Source organism: Mastigoproctus giganteus, chromosome 6 (assembly GCF_048544385.1).
Source record: "Mastigoproctus giganteus isolate SK-2022 chromosome 6, ASM4854438v1, whole genome shotgun sequence".
Classification (NCBI taxonomy): domain Eukaryota; kingdom Metazoa; phylum Arthropoda; class Arachnida; order Uropygi; family Thelyphonidae; genus Mastigoproctus; species Mastigoproctus giganteus.
Genome location: NC_143580.1, coordinates 22,364,354 through 22,381,566, shown reverse-complemented (window position 1 = coordinate 22,381,566; position 17,213 = coordinate 22,364,354). Strand labels below are relative to the sequence as shown.

Sequence of the window (17,213 nt, the reverse complement as noted above, 5' to 3'; positions counted from 1 at the left end):
ATAGCACAACTCAAAAAAAATCAACAAAAATTTAACCTTGTATCCACAATGGACTAATATTTTCAAATGAAACAGTGAAGGAATAATGTGTATTCTTCGTCAGGGTTTCTTTATTAGAGTAACTAAAGCTTGTATCATCTTTAAAACAAATACAACCATATTTACTCTTTTTAGCTGACTCTTACAGCATTCCTCAACACACTTATAAAATTATTGTAAGCTTTTTTGATTCTTTCCTCATTCCAGCTGCTCTCACTATATATGTAATAAGCATCACTCGTACTTAAATGTCTGTGATTAACTGATTCACAAAGTAGCAAGTGAGACTAGTTCATGTATTATTAAACTACAGGATTACTCCAAATTCAAGTAAGTTTTCTCTTTTTCCCTTTCTAAAGTTCATTTTACAGCATAAAGGGAACTAATATTTACTTTTAGTAGTTGCTTTTATTTAAAAACATTCAATAACCCAGGGGCTCACATCTGGTGACTATGGGCTTGGCACACCCAAGGTCCTGAGCTGGATATCATCATTCTTCTCTTTCTTGGTGATTCCTTGTTACTTCTCTCTCTCTCTCTCTCTCTCTCTCGGTAACTCAGAAATTTTTTTTTTTTGGCTGGTGCAGCATAAAGCCTCAGGCTTCCTTGCTTGCATCATATGGCTAATAATAATGTTTCCAACTAACAAAGCATCAATAATTAGCAGTAAATGCTTACGATAGACAAATTCTCTACACTAGTATAATTACATAATCTGCACTTGTCTTGTCCATGTGAAAGCACAATACAAAATTTAGCTGATTTTCAAAAAGCTGCTAAATTGCAGATGTCTGGAACTCAAGAGTGAGAACTCTGGATAACAGTAAAACTAAAATTTTGAATACATACCAATGTAAACCATATTGTAACCAGCAAAAATTATGTATAGGACAGTTGAAACAAGTAAATTTTAATCTTATTTTATTTGAAAAAAAAAACTAATTATTGGGCAGCCCGATACTAATTCAAACTAAATATTTATTCATTCTCTTCATCAATATTACTAACATCAATGCTTTTTCTTAAAAAGCCATTTTTCTTGAATTCGTCAGGAGATAAAATTCACAAACCAATAATGGAAAATGCTCTAAGTGGTAATTATTTTAGTTTTGCATTTTTTTTTAAAGTTCCCTTAATCTAACATGTGACAAATAAAAAACTAATGTATGTAATAATGAACGTGCCTTTCTTTGTGTTTTGTAATAAAAAGGGAATCAAAATATGTTATTGCAATACAGTCGATTCCGGTTATTTGGGACACATCGGGACTAGTGCATTTTGGCCCGATTAAGCGGCTGCCCCAGTTATCCGAAGTTTCACGTAAATAGTTAAAAATACAATGTACCCCCCCCTTTACAATTGGTTCACTGTACAATCAAATCACGTTATGACGAACTCACCATAGTAAAGTACCGTTCACTATACGATGTGTAGTAAGCGCCGGTCATTGTGATCACGTTCGTGAATTGAATTTTAATTCAATTAAACAGCGATTGTAATTAGCGAAAATAGGATATTAAGCACAAATTTACTCTTTATTACCTTACCAATTAAAAAATTAAATGATACGTGAAATTCGGAAGAATGTGCGTGAAAATCGGAATAATTAATACGCAATGTAATATGTACATACTAACTAAACTAGTTGACATTTCTGTTCACTGACATTTGTGGGTGGGGGTTAAAATTTAAAACAGTAAAAAGATAAGCAATCAATAACAAAAAACATGGCACACACAAATTGCAAGTAACACAATATGCGCCGCAAGTGAGAACGGAGTAACGAGTTACAAAGCTTTAAAAATAGAAATGAAGAGAAGATTCTGAAAATTATTTTTTTTATATGATTGAAGATTCCATGGAAGTGTAAACACATTTCACCATAATAACCCACAGAATTCCAGCTGTCGGTATTATCGCAAATTCAATAAGATTGAGTTTACTATCCGTTTATGACAGATTGCACTAACAGAAAAGCCCAATAAACAGGTGACTGCTAATTGTTCGTTTTATGGTTGTGACCTCCAGAAATCCGACCGAACTACGTGGTACGGTCGGAGACAATCGCAGGGTAATCTCCAGTACTGAGTTCTCCTGCCCCGATTAAACAGCATTTTGTCCCAATTAAGCGAAGTAAACCCTGGCTATTTTCTCGATTGGTTTGTTTTGTTAAGATTTGTCCCAAATAAACGGCTGCCCTGATTAACCGGTGGCCCAAATAACCGGAATCCACTGTATTTACTTAATTTATTATTAATTTTATGTTGAAATAGTGTTCTGCACCACAACAAAATACATAGTATTATAATACTGACTGCAAAAAAAACTACTGTAGTTGGCAACCACTAATGTCCCTATTCTAAACAGACTAAATATGCCAGTTACTAGAGTTTTGCAATTATCAAATTGCATTAGGCTTATCAATTAGTTCTGGTTGACATGGAAATTTACATTATCTTTTCAGTCTGTCGAGTTACTTCCTGATTATCAGATTACAAATATTTAAGACATTAAATATTTATTTTTATTGAATCCTTAGCACTCAGACAGGGATACCCGTGATTCTTTTACTGTTTGGCAGGCCACAAAATTCAAGTGTTTGAGAATATCCACAGGGCCAATTTTTGCCTCCTTGGCCACCACTGTGGTTCCTCCAAAACTTTCTTTCGCGTTATATTTCTTCTTAGCAGGTATTTGTATTTGACCATTAGATTGGTACAGTGTAGGATTTTTTGGATGTTTCAAGGTAACAGCTGTGTCATTCTTGAAACAGGATATTAGGCCACCATTCTCTGGGTGAGTGCAGGACCCTGTTTTTCCAGTATTTTATTTAATATTCATTTACTTATTTTTTTTTCATTATTAATAGCTTCAACATACACTAAATACTAATATAATTAAAAATTTCAAAAATATAAAATGATGATAATAATAATTTGTCTTTGTTTCCAAATTTTTTAAAAGACAGTCCTTATAACAGAGGGGCATCGTTAACATCAATTGTCTTCTGGTGACATTACCAACATACCATACTAACTCTACCACAACCCAAAAAGTTTTAAAAATACTAGTACTTAATAAATTTGAGATAATGTAGTGCTTTAAATTTTATTCATTTTTTAAATTATCTATCATTAATTTTTTTTTATTTATAGTCTAAAAATTAAATTTCTATCATTATACTGAAATTAAAATCTTACCAAAAGGATATGTTTCAAGCCAAGATCTGATTTCCAATCCTTTTTCAATGTGTTCACACAGATTTCTCCATTCCTGGCTACATTAGGATGAAAAATCTTGGTCACAAAGTATCCTTTAGGTGGTGCTGAAGGAAAATCTTTACCCAAAACTAACTTTACTCTAAATACACCACCAGCATATGGTGTCCCAGCTACATTTTAAAAAGCAAATACAAAAATTTGTGAAACATCTGACATAGCAAGAAGGAAAAAAAAAAAAAAAAACAAACATGTTAAGATATTTTCACAAAGATACTTAAAGATTGTAATAACAGCCATTACACCACATTAGTTTCAAACATTAAAAACTTAAATATGAATAAAGAAAAAGGGCAAAGTTTTTTACTAGTTTATATATCATGTTAACCTCCAGACTACTGGAATAACTTGGAATATTAACCAGTAAAAGTAAAATTTCCTGACCACTGCTTGGAATAGTCTTGAACCCCAACCATTTATGGGAGGAACTTTTTTTCTAGGCCTTTCCAAACTATGCTGAGTTAATGGATCACAGATAAAAGTTGCTTTTTAAGATCAGAGCCACTTGGGAGCAGCCCTGAAGTGGCTTTGATTGCAAAAAGAAAGCAAACGATTCTGCAGATGTTTGTCACTAGAATTAAAATAAAAAAAATAATAAAAAAAAAAAAAAAAAAAACTGGCGTATATGTCTGTTATTGTTCTTCTAAATTTGTACTTTGAAAAAGAAGGGGGGGGGGGGAGGATGTCATTTATTTCTTATAACATACTTTGAATGAATAAGCTAATGGTTAAACATTAACAATATGTAAGAAATCACGCTTTCAATAGTTGGAGATACAATATTCGATAGTAACAAAGTAATTAATACGAGGCTGTAATAATAACAGAAAACAAAACATTAAATGAATCAGGCACCAGTTGTTTATAATGTAGATATGAAGAGAGAATAAAGAAATGTGGCACAAGTACATTTTAAATGTAAGCTATCTTGCTTCATACTGCGATGAATATGGATGTCAGTTATCCCAGTAACTGACATTATCTCTCAACAGAGGTGTCCAAAATTACAATATGTCCTGAGAAGACCAATGAATAGAACCAAAGCTTTATTTTTTTTTACTTTATTGATAATCAATCTATTCTTGATTATTAATTTTTTGATCAGCGATTGTGTTATTTTCAATGGCTGACTGGTTAACAGAGAATAATTTATCTCTGAATCCCAATGAATATAAAATAATTTTTATCTTTAAAAAAAAAAAAAAAAAAGTCCACATTAGTCCATAGACTTTCACAGTAACCAAATTGTGCAGTTAATGTGCAATTTGACCAAGCAACTACATACAAATGGCTAAATAAAAACAAACAAGTAAGATGTTCAGAATACTGGAGAGGAAAAAAAAAAAAAAAGCCTATGATTTCACTGACAGTTTCTATTAAAAATATTTAAGATTACAGTTATTTCTTTGGAGTATTATACAGTGCAGTACTCAATGAAACTGAATTAAACAAACACACATCTAATCGAGGGTTTAGTGTCAAACATTAAATACGAAATCATTTTGTAATTAACCAAGAAAGTCATTTGCCATTTTCTTGGTTTATGGGAAATGTGTTTATAGCCTAAGCTAACTTGTAAAGTACTAGAGAGATACTGCTGTGTGACATGATATTAGAGCTGGAAAAGGAATTAGAAAATGTGAATTGGAATATCATTGGCTTGGCTGAAACAAAAAGAAGAAATGAATCACTTAAAGTTTATCAAGTGGAAATCTGCAGTATACCAATGGAAACAGTGAAATTAGTGAAGGTGGATTTGGGTTTCTGGTCCATAAAGATTTAAAAACAACATTTTGGAATTCAAAAGTACATCACAAAGGGTGTCAAGACTACTCAAGATTTCTACGAGGTACAAGTTAAAAGTTATAATGATTTATGCACCAACATCAAGCCATGATGATGAAGAGGTTGAAGAAATGTACACCGAAATTGAGTCTTCTAGATGAGCAGAAAACCCACTACACTATTATTATGGGGGACTTCAATGCTAAGGTTCAAAAAAGACAAAACAGTGCAGAAAGGGGAACTATAAGAAATTTTGGAATTGGTGAAAGAAATGAAAGAGGCGAAAGACTTGTGGAATTTGCAGAATCTCAAGGATTGTCAGTAATGAACACTTTTTTCAAGAAAAGGGTGAACAGAAAGTGGACATGGAAGAGTCCAAATGGATTAACAACTAATGAAATCGACTTCATCCTCACTAACAGAAGATATATTGTGAATGATATTACCGTCCTGAATAACGTAAATGTTGGAAGTGATCACAGAATGGTAAGATGTACACTTGATAAAGATGTAGGAAAGGAAAGGAAAACACTGACTTGAGTAAATAATACAAAGGTCTTTGAGATAACAGAGGAGGACAAAAAGCAGTATGTTCTGGAACTTAACAAGCTTGAGCTTCTGCAGACTGCTCAGGACCAAGATATCGACAAGGAATATTACAACTTTCTGAAAGTGATAAAGCCCAAGAAACCAAACCTATAGGGAAAAAGAAATCCAAAGAAGAAAAAATTAGTCAAGAAACACTTGATATGATGAACCAAAGGTGAAAAATGAAGAGAAAGATAAATACTAACAAGGAAAATATTGAGTATACTGAGTTATGCAAAGCCATTAGAAAGAGACTCAGAGCGGACATAAGATTTAACACAAGAAAAGTAGAACAAGCATTAAAGGAAAACAAAGGATTTAAATCAGCGGCCATGAGCAGTAATACAGAAAGACAAATGATACTGAAACTGAAGAATAGCAATGGTGTACTTATAAACAGCAGAGAAGGCATAATTCAAATAGCAGAAGACTACTATAGAGAATTATACAAGGAGCAAGGGAATGATGCCAGCAGTGGGGAAGATGGATTGCAAAGTAGCAACACATACGACATACCCGATATTCTTCCTGATGAGGTAGAACAAGCATTGAAGAAAATGAAGAATCAGAAAGCCCCGGGGGAAGATGAAGTTACTGTAGAGTTGTTAAAATTGGGAGGAAGAGATAATACAAAAACTGGCAAGGCCCTTCACAAAGTGCATTAGAAAAGGTGTGACGCCTAAGCAGTGGAATAATGCAATCATAGTTTTGCTGCATAAGAAAGGAGATAAATTGGAAATTATAGACCAATTAGCTTGTTATCCCACATCTACAAGTTGTTCACAAGGGTCATTACTAACAGATTAGAAAGATACTTGATGAGAATCAACCGAAAGAGCAAGCTGGCTTTAGGATAGGATTCTCAACTATGGATCACCTTCACATAATATCACAGCTAATGGAGAAAGCAAATGAATATAAAACACCATTATGCCTGGCATTTGTGGATTATGAAAAGATATTTGACTCCATACAGCATAAGGCAATGTTTCGGGTGCTGGAAAGACAAGGCATAGATACCCCACATATTATGATTTTGAAGAAAATATATGAGAATGCTACCTCCTTTATTAGACTAGACAAAGACAGTAGCAAATTTAAAATCAAGAAAGGAGTTCGACAAGGAGACAATATCTCCGAAGCTGTTTACTGCTGCCCTTGAGGAAACTTTCAGAAGATTAGACTGGTCACAGAAAGGAGTCAATGTGAACGGAGAGTACCTAAACCATTTAATTTGCAGATGACATTGTAGTCATAAGCCACGGTCCAAAAGAATTAGAGGAAAATCTTAATCAGTTATGCACAGTTAGTAAGGATTTTGGACTAAAGATGAATATGGCCAAAACAAAAGTAATGATGAACAAGTATGCCACAGAAAGGAAAATTATGATTGAAGGAGCAGTAATTGAAAAGGTGGAGTCATATACTTATCTGGGACAAGTTATTAGCTGTAATAATGATAAATGGCTGGAAGTCAAGAGAAGAATAAATTTTGGATGGATAGCATTCAGGAAATATAGTCACATACTGAAGCGCAATATCCCAGTTTGTCTGAAATGTTAAATAATGAATCAATGTATACTACCCACCATGGGCACTCACCATGGGAAACTTGGGCACTCACCAATGTACACCGCTGAGAACTATACAGTGAAGAATGGAACGAATTATATTGGGAATCAGACTGTTAGATAAGAAGAGAAACACATGGATTAGGAAGCAAACTCAAGGACATTCTTATCAAAACTAAAGAACTAAAATGGTCTTGGGCAGGACACATAGCTCGGAGACATGATGACAGATGGACTAAGAAAATAACAGAATGGTATCCAACAGGAGCTAGAAGAAAACCTGGAAGACAAAGGCGGAGATGGATAGATGAAATTCATGAGTTTGTGGGTAGTAAATGGATGGCCAGTGCTCAAAACAGAAAGAACTGGAAAGTTGCTGGAGAGGCCTTCGTCCTGCAATGGATTGAAAATGGCTGCTGATGATGACATGATATGCATTGCTATTTGTATAAAGTAAAACTAAAGTTGTCTCAAAACAAAAATTCAATTTTTTTAGCTAACGTCATTCGACACTAAACCCTAGTAATGTAAGTATTGCTGCAGGAGAGGGTGCTAGAGAAGCAAAAAAGTGTGATCTTGGCAGTCTTGCCAACCCAAACCAGCTAGCCTCACGCTGCTTTTTTGTATAGATATTCTTTATGCATTGTCTAACATCACTATCAGAAACCAAAGAATGGAACAACAGATCAACATCAAGTTTTGTGTTAAACTGGGTAAAAGTCCCACTGAAACAAACAAAACATCATAAACAGCTTATGGGGATGATGCTCTACCCAAAGCACAAACACTTTGAATGTTTAAGAATTTTAAAGAGGGCAGAGAGGATGTAACAGACAATTCTTGAAATGAATGACCAACCTATGGCCCAAACTGGCAACACAACAAAGTGCTAGCATAGCAACAACTTACTAGCAAGCAACTGCTAATTAACACTGGGAATGCTAGAAAGTGAATTTAAATGTGAAAAAGAAAAATTTGTTCCACACTGTTTATGCGATGAAGAAAAACTCAGATGGCTGGATGATTACAAAGATTTTGTTCACAGAGCTGAGTGTGCATCTGGTTTCCTAAACAGCATTATTACCGGAGGCAAGAGCTCATGCTTCCAGCATGATCCTGAAACCAGAGGACGCCAATTTGTTAGTGTTTATGACATTCATAAGAATGTAATAGCAGAACAAAATACCATCACAGCATGAATGCTGTAACAAGTGCATTTGGTCCCTTGGGGTCTACTTTGAAGGAGACAATTAAGAAAATATTTTCATTATCCATTTTCCTTTATTTGAATTCAGTCTCATTACTTTCTTGCCACACTCTGTATGCCATAATGAAATTTAAAAGAACCAAACAGAAAATTAACCAAATTTGTTCACTGGGAATACCATTGTTATATGTGGACAGAAACATCAGATAGATATGAAGCTCATAGGTGCTTGCAGTCTTGGAAATGGACCTGGGAATCCATGTGAAAGAAGCAAGACATAACAATGCATGCATACCAAATCCCTTGTTCCCTCCTTATTCCATCAGAATGTCTGGTTCCAGTTCAAATATCAAGAAATTATGGTTTCTTTAGTGTGAACTATTATAAGAGTTTACCCTGTAATGACTTTTTTTGGTTTTATTAAATAAGCATGTAGTTTTTACAAGCAGCAAAAGTATGATTTCTCAAGTGGCAAATATATATTTATTTTATGCAGAATAATCTGAATCAGCAGAAGAGTTTATCCAGTAACACACCATGGCTGATTTTTTTTTTTTTTTAGGTGTATTCACATTAGCATTAGTAGAGGCGTATGATGCAAGAAAGCAAGCTTATGCAGCATCAGCCAAAAAAAAAAAAAAGAAAACATGCTCCCATTTCACCCCTCTGTTCATTTCAAATACCTGTCCAACTCGGACTTAAATTTATTTAGGCTATCAACCTCCAACAACAAAGGATGGAAGTCTGTTCCACCAACCAACCAACTACCCGCTGGCTAAAGGCAAACTTTCACACATCTATCCTACATCTGTCTTTCCTCAATTTAAATTTATGCCCTCTCAGGTGATTATTCTGAGCAAGAGGAAGAATCCCATCAGCTTTGAGCAGGCTCAAACCATTCAAGGCTTTATACCTTGCAGGCTAGTCTCCAAACACTAATTTGCAAAATTGATGCCTTTCTTCGTAAGAGAAAACCGTTGTTCCATTCATTAATCTTGTTGGCCTTCTCTGCACTCGTTCCAACAGCTCTATATCCTTCTTAAAATGAGGCCTCCAGACCTGTATACAATACTCAAGGTGTGGCCTGACCATTGCCTTATACAAGGAGATAATCACCTCCTTATCCCTGCTAGAAAAATTCCTGTTTATCATTGACAAGACACTATGAGCTACTCTTGAAGACCATCTGCACTGCTCAGAAAACTTCATATCTGCCTGCACAATTACCCCCCTGGTCCTTTTCGTTCTCTACCACTGTCAGTGTAGTACCACAGAGTTGATACGTCACTCTGGGGTTACTGCTTCCCATATGTAGTACTTTACATTTGTTAATGTTAAACTTCATTTGCCACCTCTCAGCCCATCTGCTCAACTTTTCTAGATCCTGTTGCAGCAGTGTACTGTCATTAGTGTCCTTAACAACCCTGCCAACCTTTGTATCATCTGCAAACTTGGACATTAAGCTTGATATACCATCATCAATATCATTAATAAATACAGAAAACAACAATGGACCCAACACTAAACCTTCAGGGACTCCACTAATAACATTAGTCCACAATGAGCAGCGTCCATTGATTACCACTCTGTCTTCTCCCACTCAACCATCCCTTGTCAATGATATACAGGAGGTGATTATTCCCTTGTATAAGGCAATGGTCAGGCCACACCTTGAGTATTGTATACAGGTCTGGAGGCCTCATTTTAAGAATGCCGTAGAGCTGTTGGAACAAGTACAGAGAAAGGCAACAAGATTAATGAATGGAACAACGGTTTGCTCTTACGAAGACAGGCATCAATTTTGCAAATTAGTGTCTGGAGACTAGCCTGCGAGATGATCTGATTGAGGTTTATAAAGCCTTGAATGGTTTGAGCATGCTCAATGCTGATGGGATTCTTCCTCTTGCTCAGAATAATCACCTGAGAGGGCATAAATTCAAATTGAGGAAAGACAGATGTAGGATAGCCGTGCGGAAATTTGCCTTTAGCCAGCGGGTAGTTGGTTGGTTGAACATTCCATCCCTTGTCGTGGAAGTTGATAGCTTAAATAAATTTAAGGCTCAGCTGGACAGGTATTTCGAACGAACTGAGGGATGAAGTGGAAGTGGGTTTTTTTTTTTTTTTTTTGGCTGATGCTGCATAAGCTTGCTTTCTTGCATCATATGCTTCTACTAATGCTAATTTCCCTGTACAGTTTCTTATTATACTCATCAGAGTCATTAGGCCTATAGCACACTCCTACTCTCAATGCTTATGTCACACAAACTGACTCGACATTGCACTGTCCAGCGATGTAGACTGGCTTCACTTCCTTGGATTTTGTGTTTCTTAATTAATTAATAGCATAATCCCTCCTCCCTTCCTGTACACATTGTACTCCCCAAATTCCAGTTCTGCATTCCTTATATCTGTGACACCACATCTTTCATATATCCCAACAATATCTGCCTTTGATGTTTTGAAGTGCTTATCATCTTTGCCACATGTGCCTGACAGTCTGTCCACCTGCATGGATGGATGGATTTTCATAAAATTTCATATTTAAATCTGTTGAACCATCCTAAATTTCATTAAAATTTGATGAAATCAGGCAATTATTTCTTTCTTTTTCCCCATATATCACATAGGCTGTCCATACACTGTATATGGTAGCTGAAGCACTAGATATTGTTTATTTGTTGCCAAGTGCAGGAAGGAATGGGAATATTGTAGATGCACAGAAAAGACATGTTCTTAGTTTAAGCAGTGTCCATATCAAAGTTGCGACTTTTTGATAACCTTGTTTCTTGTTATTAGTTTACCAAACATATAAATGATGAATTCTTACTATTTGTTTATCATATTTAATCACAGCAAAAAAAAAGAGAAAAAAAGTTAAATAAGTGTTGTAGTTCAATTTTTATTCAAGTCCAGAAAGAAGTGAAGTACATTCAAAAATGTTGACTGCATACATGATATGAGAAACTTAGCTATTTGTTTATTTTGTTAAATTCAGAAGATGCATGAAATACGTGTTGCATTTAAGTTTTTATTACAAGTCCAGGAGGAAATAGAATATTATAAAACGTTGTGAAGTATGTACACTGAAAACAAAAACAATTGCTTTATTATTAGTTTATCAATTAATAGGCCTGAAGCAACAAGATGATTATTTATTTTTCACTTCTATTAATCACAGAAAAAGTAAGTCCAATTATTTTGAGAAATAAAAATCTAATGTGTCTGAAGTGTTTGTTTGTTGTTGTTATTTGGTTTTTAGGAGCATTAGCAACTAAGGCCATATTGCTCCGGGGATATGCAGTGGTCATTCCCTGACCTTTCCGCATCCTCCGTATTTGGTGGTCACGGGCTCGAACCCCAGTCTAATCAAGAACCGTGTGCTATGCACTGCTGCAGAGGCACCGTCTGAAGTGTAAAGCACTGCATGCATTACCTAACTACTGTTTTGACAAGTTTAGACTGAAATACTACTTCAGTTCATGTTTACTAAACTGGAATGTTAATTAACAATGAACACTATCTTCAGAAAGGAAGTTATTTCATCTTTAATTGGGCTGCATTCAGAAGTGAGAAGGCGACTGGTTAAATTTGTAAGGTGATCCCATCTCCCAACACACCAAATAACAATACTGATAACAAATATAGCATCTTCAATTTCACTAAAGAGCTTATTTTTAGGGGTTTATATGCCACATTAAACAGGTTACATAACATTTTTGATTTTATCCATGATAATTACTAGTAATACTTGTACCTTGTCTGCTATAATACCATCTTCCATGCTGGATTTTTTTTAAAGTTTGGATTGAATAAAGACATCTGTGAACAATTCCACTGATTTAGAATTGTTCTTGGGTTTTCCAGAAAATGGAGTCTATACCACTATTTTCCAAAAGCTGTGCTTTGATCATTTCTATATAACAAACTGATTTCCAGAAACCTGGGTACACACTGTTCCTAATGGCCTTTAGGCAATAGAGCTGATGCTGTAGAAATCACAAATTAAAAAGGATTAAGAATTAATCCCTTTCGCTTTTAAGAGCTAAAGAGATTAATTCTTAAGAGCACAAATTAAGAGCTAAAGCATTCCACAATTTAGTGGCAACCGTAAAACCTATACCGCTGCCTCTACTGTAAGGAGAAGTCACGCTGATCAACTGCTATCTATGCATCCACAGCCATTGGCAAAGATTAAGGCATATTCCCAATGTGGACACTGGCTCTGGTCAACCTGTTTTCTACTGTAAGAACCCTATTAGAGAATTAGGAGAGAGTGTTTTTCCTTGATCCTGGAAATTCATCTGTTGTTTCACAGAAATGAGTCATCCACATTCTCACTAAATTTCACCTGTCTCTGTTTACATGGTAGGTAAAAGCAGTCCCTAAATCAGTTTTGTTTTAGCTGCTGTGCAAGCAATCTTAAAACGTCTAACAGAAATTCCTTGAGTGTAGTGGAAAAAGTGGAAGTGCTTAATAGTGCAGATTGGGAGCATTAAAAAAAAAAATGAAATCACTTTAAAATTTGGTATCCCTGCCAGTAGTGTGTCAACCATTCTGAAAAACCATGTTTCAATTGTCAAATGTTTGAGGAAACAGGACCCAGTTGGAAGCCTGCAAAATTATGCCTGTACAAAGATGTAGATGAAGCCATTTTTAAGTGGGTGAAATTGATTCAAGACCAAAACATGCTGATATCAGGGCCATTAATAAAAGAAAAGGCTATGGAGTATGTATCTTTTCTGGGGCATAAAACATTCTAAACTAATTCTGGTTGGCTGGACAAATTTAAAAAGCACCATGGCTTACTTGAAAAGGTTTTTTTCTGGTGAAAGTGGGATTTTAATCAAAGAAGACTGTACCCATTGGAGAAAAACAGCTTTGAAAAAAAAAATATATGGAGGGCTACAGGCCCAAAGACATATTCAACATTGATGAAACAGGTCTATTTTTTAAATGTTTGCCAAACAAGACACTGATTTTTAGATGATAAATGTTTAGTATCATTGTCTAACATCACAAGGATAGAATTAGTCTTGGTTAGTGCAAATATGGCTGGTAATGAAAAATTGAAGCTTTTGGTAATAGGCAAAAGTAAACAACCCCCATGTGTCAAAGAAGTCATTAGAGTTGGACTACAACTACAATAAAAAATCTTGGATGAAAAGTGAAATTTCTGAACAGTAGATTTTAAATTTCGATAGAAAGATGATGAAAGAAAACAGAAAACTCACGTTGATTGTCGACAACTGCCCCCCGCCCACTTTCACTTGGTAATTTCGAAACTTATGTGCGAAGCTTGTTTTCTTCCCTCTAAATACCTCATCTAAACTGCAGCCAATGGACCAGGGCATTATCAAGAATTTGAAAATGCATTACCGAAAGCACATACTGAAAAAAAATTATACTGAGAATAGAAACCAACCAACCTATAGATTCAGTTAAAGATTTGCAGATGTGCATATTAGAGTTGGCAAAAGTTTGGAGTCAAGATGTGACGTAAACAACAATTAAGAATTGTTTCGCAAAAGCAGGGTTTAATATTAATTCACTGAAAATTAAGTTAAACATTAAAAACACAAAAACTGGTCAGATTGTGCTTCTGCCACTCATTATCCTGTCATAAGTTCAGTTTCATTTAGGCAACCATCCCAGGCAGAGATGTCAGTCTCTTTCCATTACTGTATTTCACACTAAAGTAATAATTAATATTTTGTAAAAGTTCACCATGTCTAAAAATTTCCTTTTTGATATATCAGTGGAATTTGATAAGAAGAAACAAGGATTACTTTGGATATGAAACTTGACATTATTAAACGGTTTAATAATGGCCAAAGCTAGACAAGCATTGGTATGGGGGTATGCCTCAACGAGTCTACGGTACAACTAATTCTATCAAAATCTAAGGAATACATAAAACAAGGTAAAATTGCATCAACATCTTTTAGTATGAAGAGCACTAGGAACAGAAATCCTATTTTGGTTAAAATGGAGAATCTTTTAATAACTTGGCTGGAAGATTTTGGATGAAATGGAGTTGGCAGGAAGATTGCAATCAAAAACGGATTCCAACTGGTACCAACAACAATGGTAAAAGCACAGCCTGTTTTCATCGCTCAAAGAAAACAAATTCAAAGGGAATACGATATTTTCTGCTAGCAGAGGGTGGTTTGAAAAGTTTAAAGCTTGAACTGGAATATATAATGTCAAGTTAACAGGGGAAGCAGCAAGTGCAGATAAAGATGCAGCCACCAAATTTCCTCCATGTTTTAAAAAAATAATCGAGGAAAATGTCATCTAGAACTTTCTTAGCTAAAAAAAAAGAAGAATCACAACCTGGTTACAGTCTTCAAGGACCACTTAACTCTTCTGTTGGGAGGAAACACTGAAGGCGATTTCAAATCGAAACATATGCTTATTTATCATTCACTTAAATCCAAGGTCTTTAAGAGGTTGCAACAAAGCATCATTTCCTGTAATTTGGCAGGCAAATAAAAAGTCATGGGTTAAACAAGCTTTGTTTGAATACTGGTTTAGGAGTTATTAAAAAAATAATCTTACATTAAAGCCCTCTTAGTTCTTGACAATGCCCCTGGCCATCCTACTGTGCTAAATGACCTGTGTGAAAATGTAAAATTTGTATTTTTACCTCCGAACACTACGTCTTTGCTACAGCCAATGGACCATGTCATAATTTCAACTTTCAAGGCCTATTATCTATGAAGAACTTTTGTGCAAGCTATTACAGGGGAAGGTGCAATTTCAATGACTGAATTTTGAAAGAATTTTAACATTAGGCAAGCTATTGAAAATATTTGAGTCATGGCAAGAAGTTACAGCTAGTACAATGAGGGCTGTCTTATCTTCTGCCTTACTGCACAAATGACTTTTGTGGTTTTGAAAATCAAGTTGACACTGTTATTGAAGAAATTAGCATCACTGGAAAGGATCTTGGGTTTGAAAAATGTTGATTGCCCTAATGGCAGGATTTGCATTCACAGCCACTCACAAGGATTTTATATAATTGGAGCAACAGTGTTCTAAGGAAATTTCGTTAAAGGAACTCGAGAAGACGTTTCGAAATTTGGAAACTGTTAAACAATAAATTATAGATTTAGATCCGAATGTGGAAAGAAGCATACTAGTATGCCGAACCCTAGCAAACAGAATTAGCTGCTATCATAAATTTTATGAAGAGAAAAAGAAGGCTATAACTATTCAAACAACGCTTGAAAATTATTTTTCTAGAAAGTAGTATATCCATTTTCACTCATTTCTTTAATAAAGGTTTTTTAGCTTACTTGCTTGCTTTCCATTACTCTTTATATTTCTATCTACGTACCCAGTTAAAACGTATTTTAAAGGCCTAAATTAAGTCTTCTGATGAATGTTCCAAAATATCATGGATAAATTACAATTTTTTCCATTGGTTTTTAACTTCGATATATGTGGTTTTCAGATATATGGTACACTCGTTGCACGAATTAATCACATATATCGATGTTTGTTATTTGGTTTTTAGGAGCATTAGCAACTAAGGCCATATTGCTCCGGGGATATGCGGTGACCTTTCCGCATCCTCCGTATTTGGTGGTCACGGGCTCGAACCCCGGTCTAATCAAGAAGTGTGCGCTACGCACTGCTGCTCCTGCCCACCTGGCTACAGAGGCGCCCACATATATCAAGGTCTACCAGTATATACAACACTGGTGTTCAAAGAAAGTGCATCATCAAGGAATTTCGCATTTCTAACCTTTTTTCGCAATAGTACGTTACATTATTGATTAGCATCACAAATAGAAATATAAACAAAAGATATTTATTAATAGTTAAGGCAAAGCTAAGTGATATTTGATGAGTACAAAATATTCCAAAATGAGCATTTGCAACCTTTATACAACAGTTTTGGTAAACACAACAATTATGGCTGAAATGTTATCAGAAGCCCTCAATTTGCTTTAGTTTATCATTTTAAATGGAAAACAAAATGAAAAGTTCATCAGTTGCAAGCTAACATTTAGTTAAACTGCTTCTGGCCCTGATGACAGCAGCACACAGTGGAAGCATTTACAAGATTAATTTGTTAACATAATCAACTGATACTTTGTGGTTCCAAACACGAATTATGGCTTCCTGAAGTTCATGAAGGGTCTTTGGTTTCTTTCTGGCAACTGCAGATTTCACACGATGCCAACAGTTCTCTATAGGATTCAGGTCCGGGCTGTTTCCTGGCCAGCTAAGAGTTGTAATAGACCGTTCTTCAAACCATTTTTTTCACCTATAACAAATGTGAACACATTACTGTCGAACCTCTAATGCAGAAATGAAGCTAAAGTAATTACAGAAGTGTAGTTACACTTTTCGCCCGATGACAAGGAGCAGAGTCGTCCTGAAAGATGCAGTTACTTGACAGGTTGAAATGGTCTTTGATGGTTGGCAGCAATTTGACTTCCAATACATCCGGGTATCCGTTGGCATTTACGGAACCTTTTATAAACTGCAGGTGACCTACTCCGAGATACGATATGCACCCCCATATCATTTGGCTGGTAGGGAATTTCACTGTAGACACCATACAGTCTGGATGGTATTCTTCATGTCTACGGCGAATCGTTTCTCTCCCATCAGAGCCATGCAGGTTGAATTTCTTCTTATCCGAGAAAATAACTGACTTCCATGCTCGGGGATCCATTTGACATGCTCCTTACACCAAATCAATCGGACTTTTTTCATTTTTTGTGTGAGGAG

General features: G+C 35.3%; 1 protein-coding gene across 2 annotated transcripts in view; it reads right to left on the bottom strand.

Annotated features, from left to right (window-relative positions):
- Window positions 1-17,213, bottom strand: part of LOC150084080 (ubiquitin-conjugating enzyme E2 S) — a 47,424-nt gene that overhangs the window by 7,299 nt on the left and 22,912 nt on the right. For both annotated transcript variants that reach the window (XM_090375022.1, XM_090375023.1), the window contains exon 3: window positions 3,240-3,430. In XM_090375022.1, coding sequence (XP_090231148.1) covers window positions 3,240-3,430 — 191 coding nt within the window. The remainder of the gene's footprint in view (window positions 1-3,239; window positions 3,431-17,213) is intronic.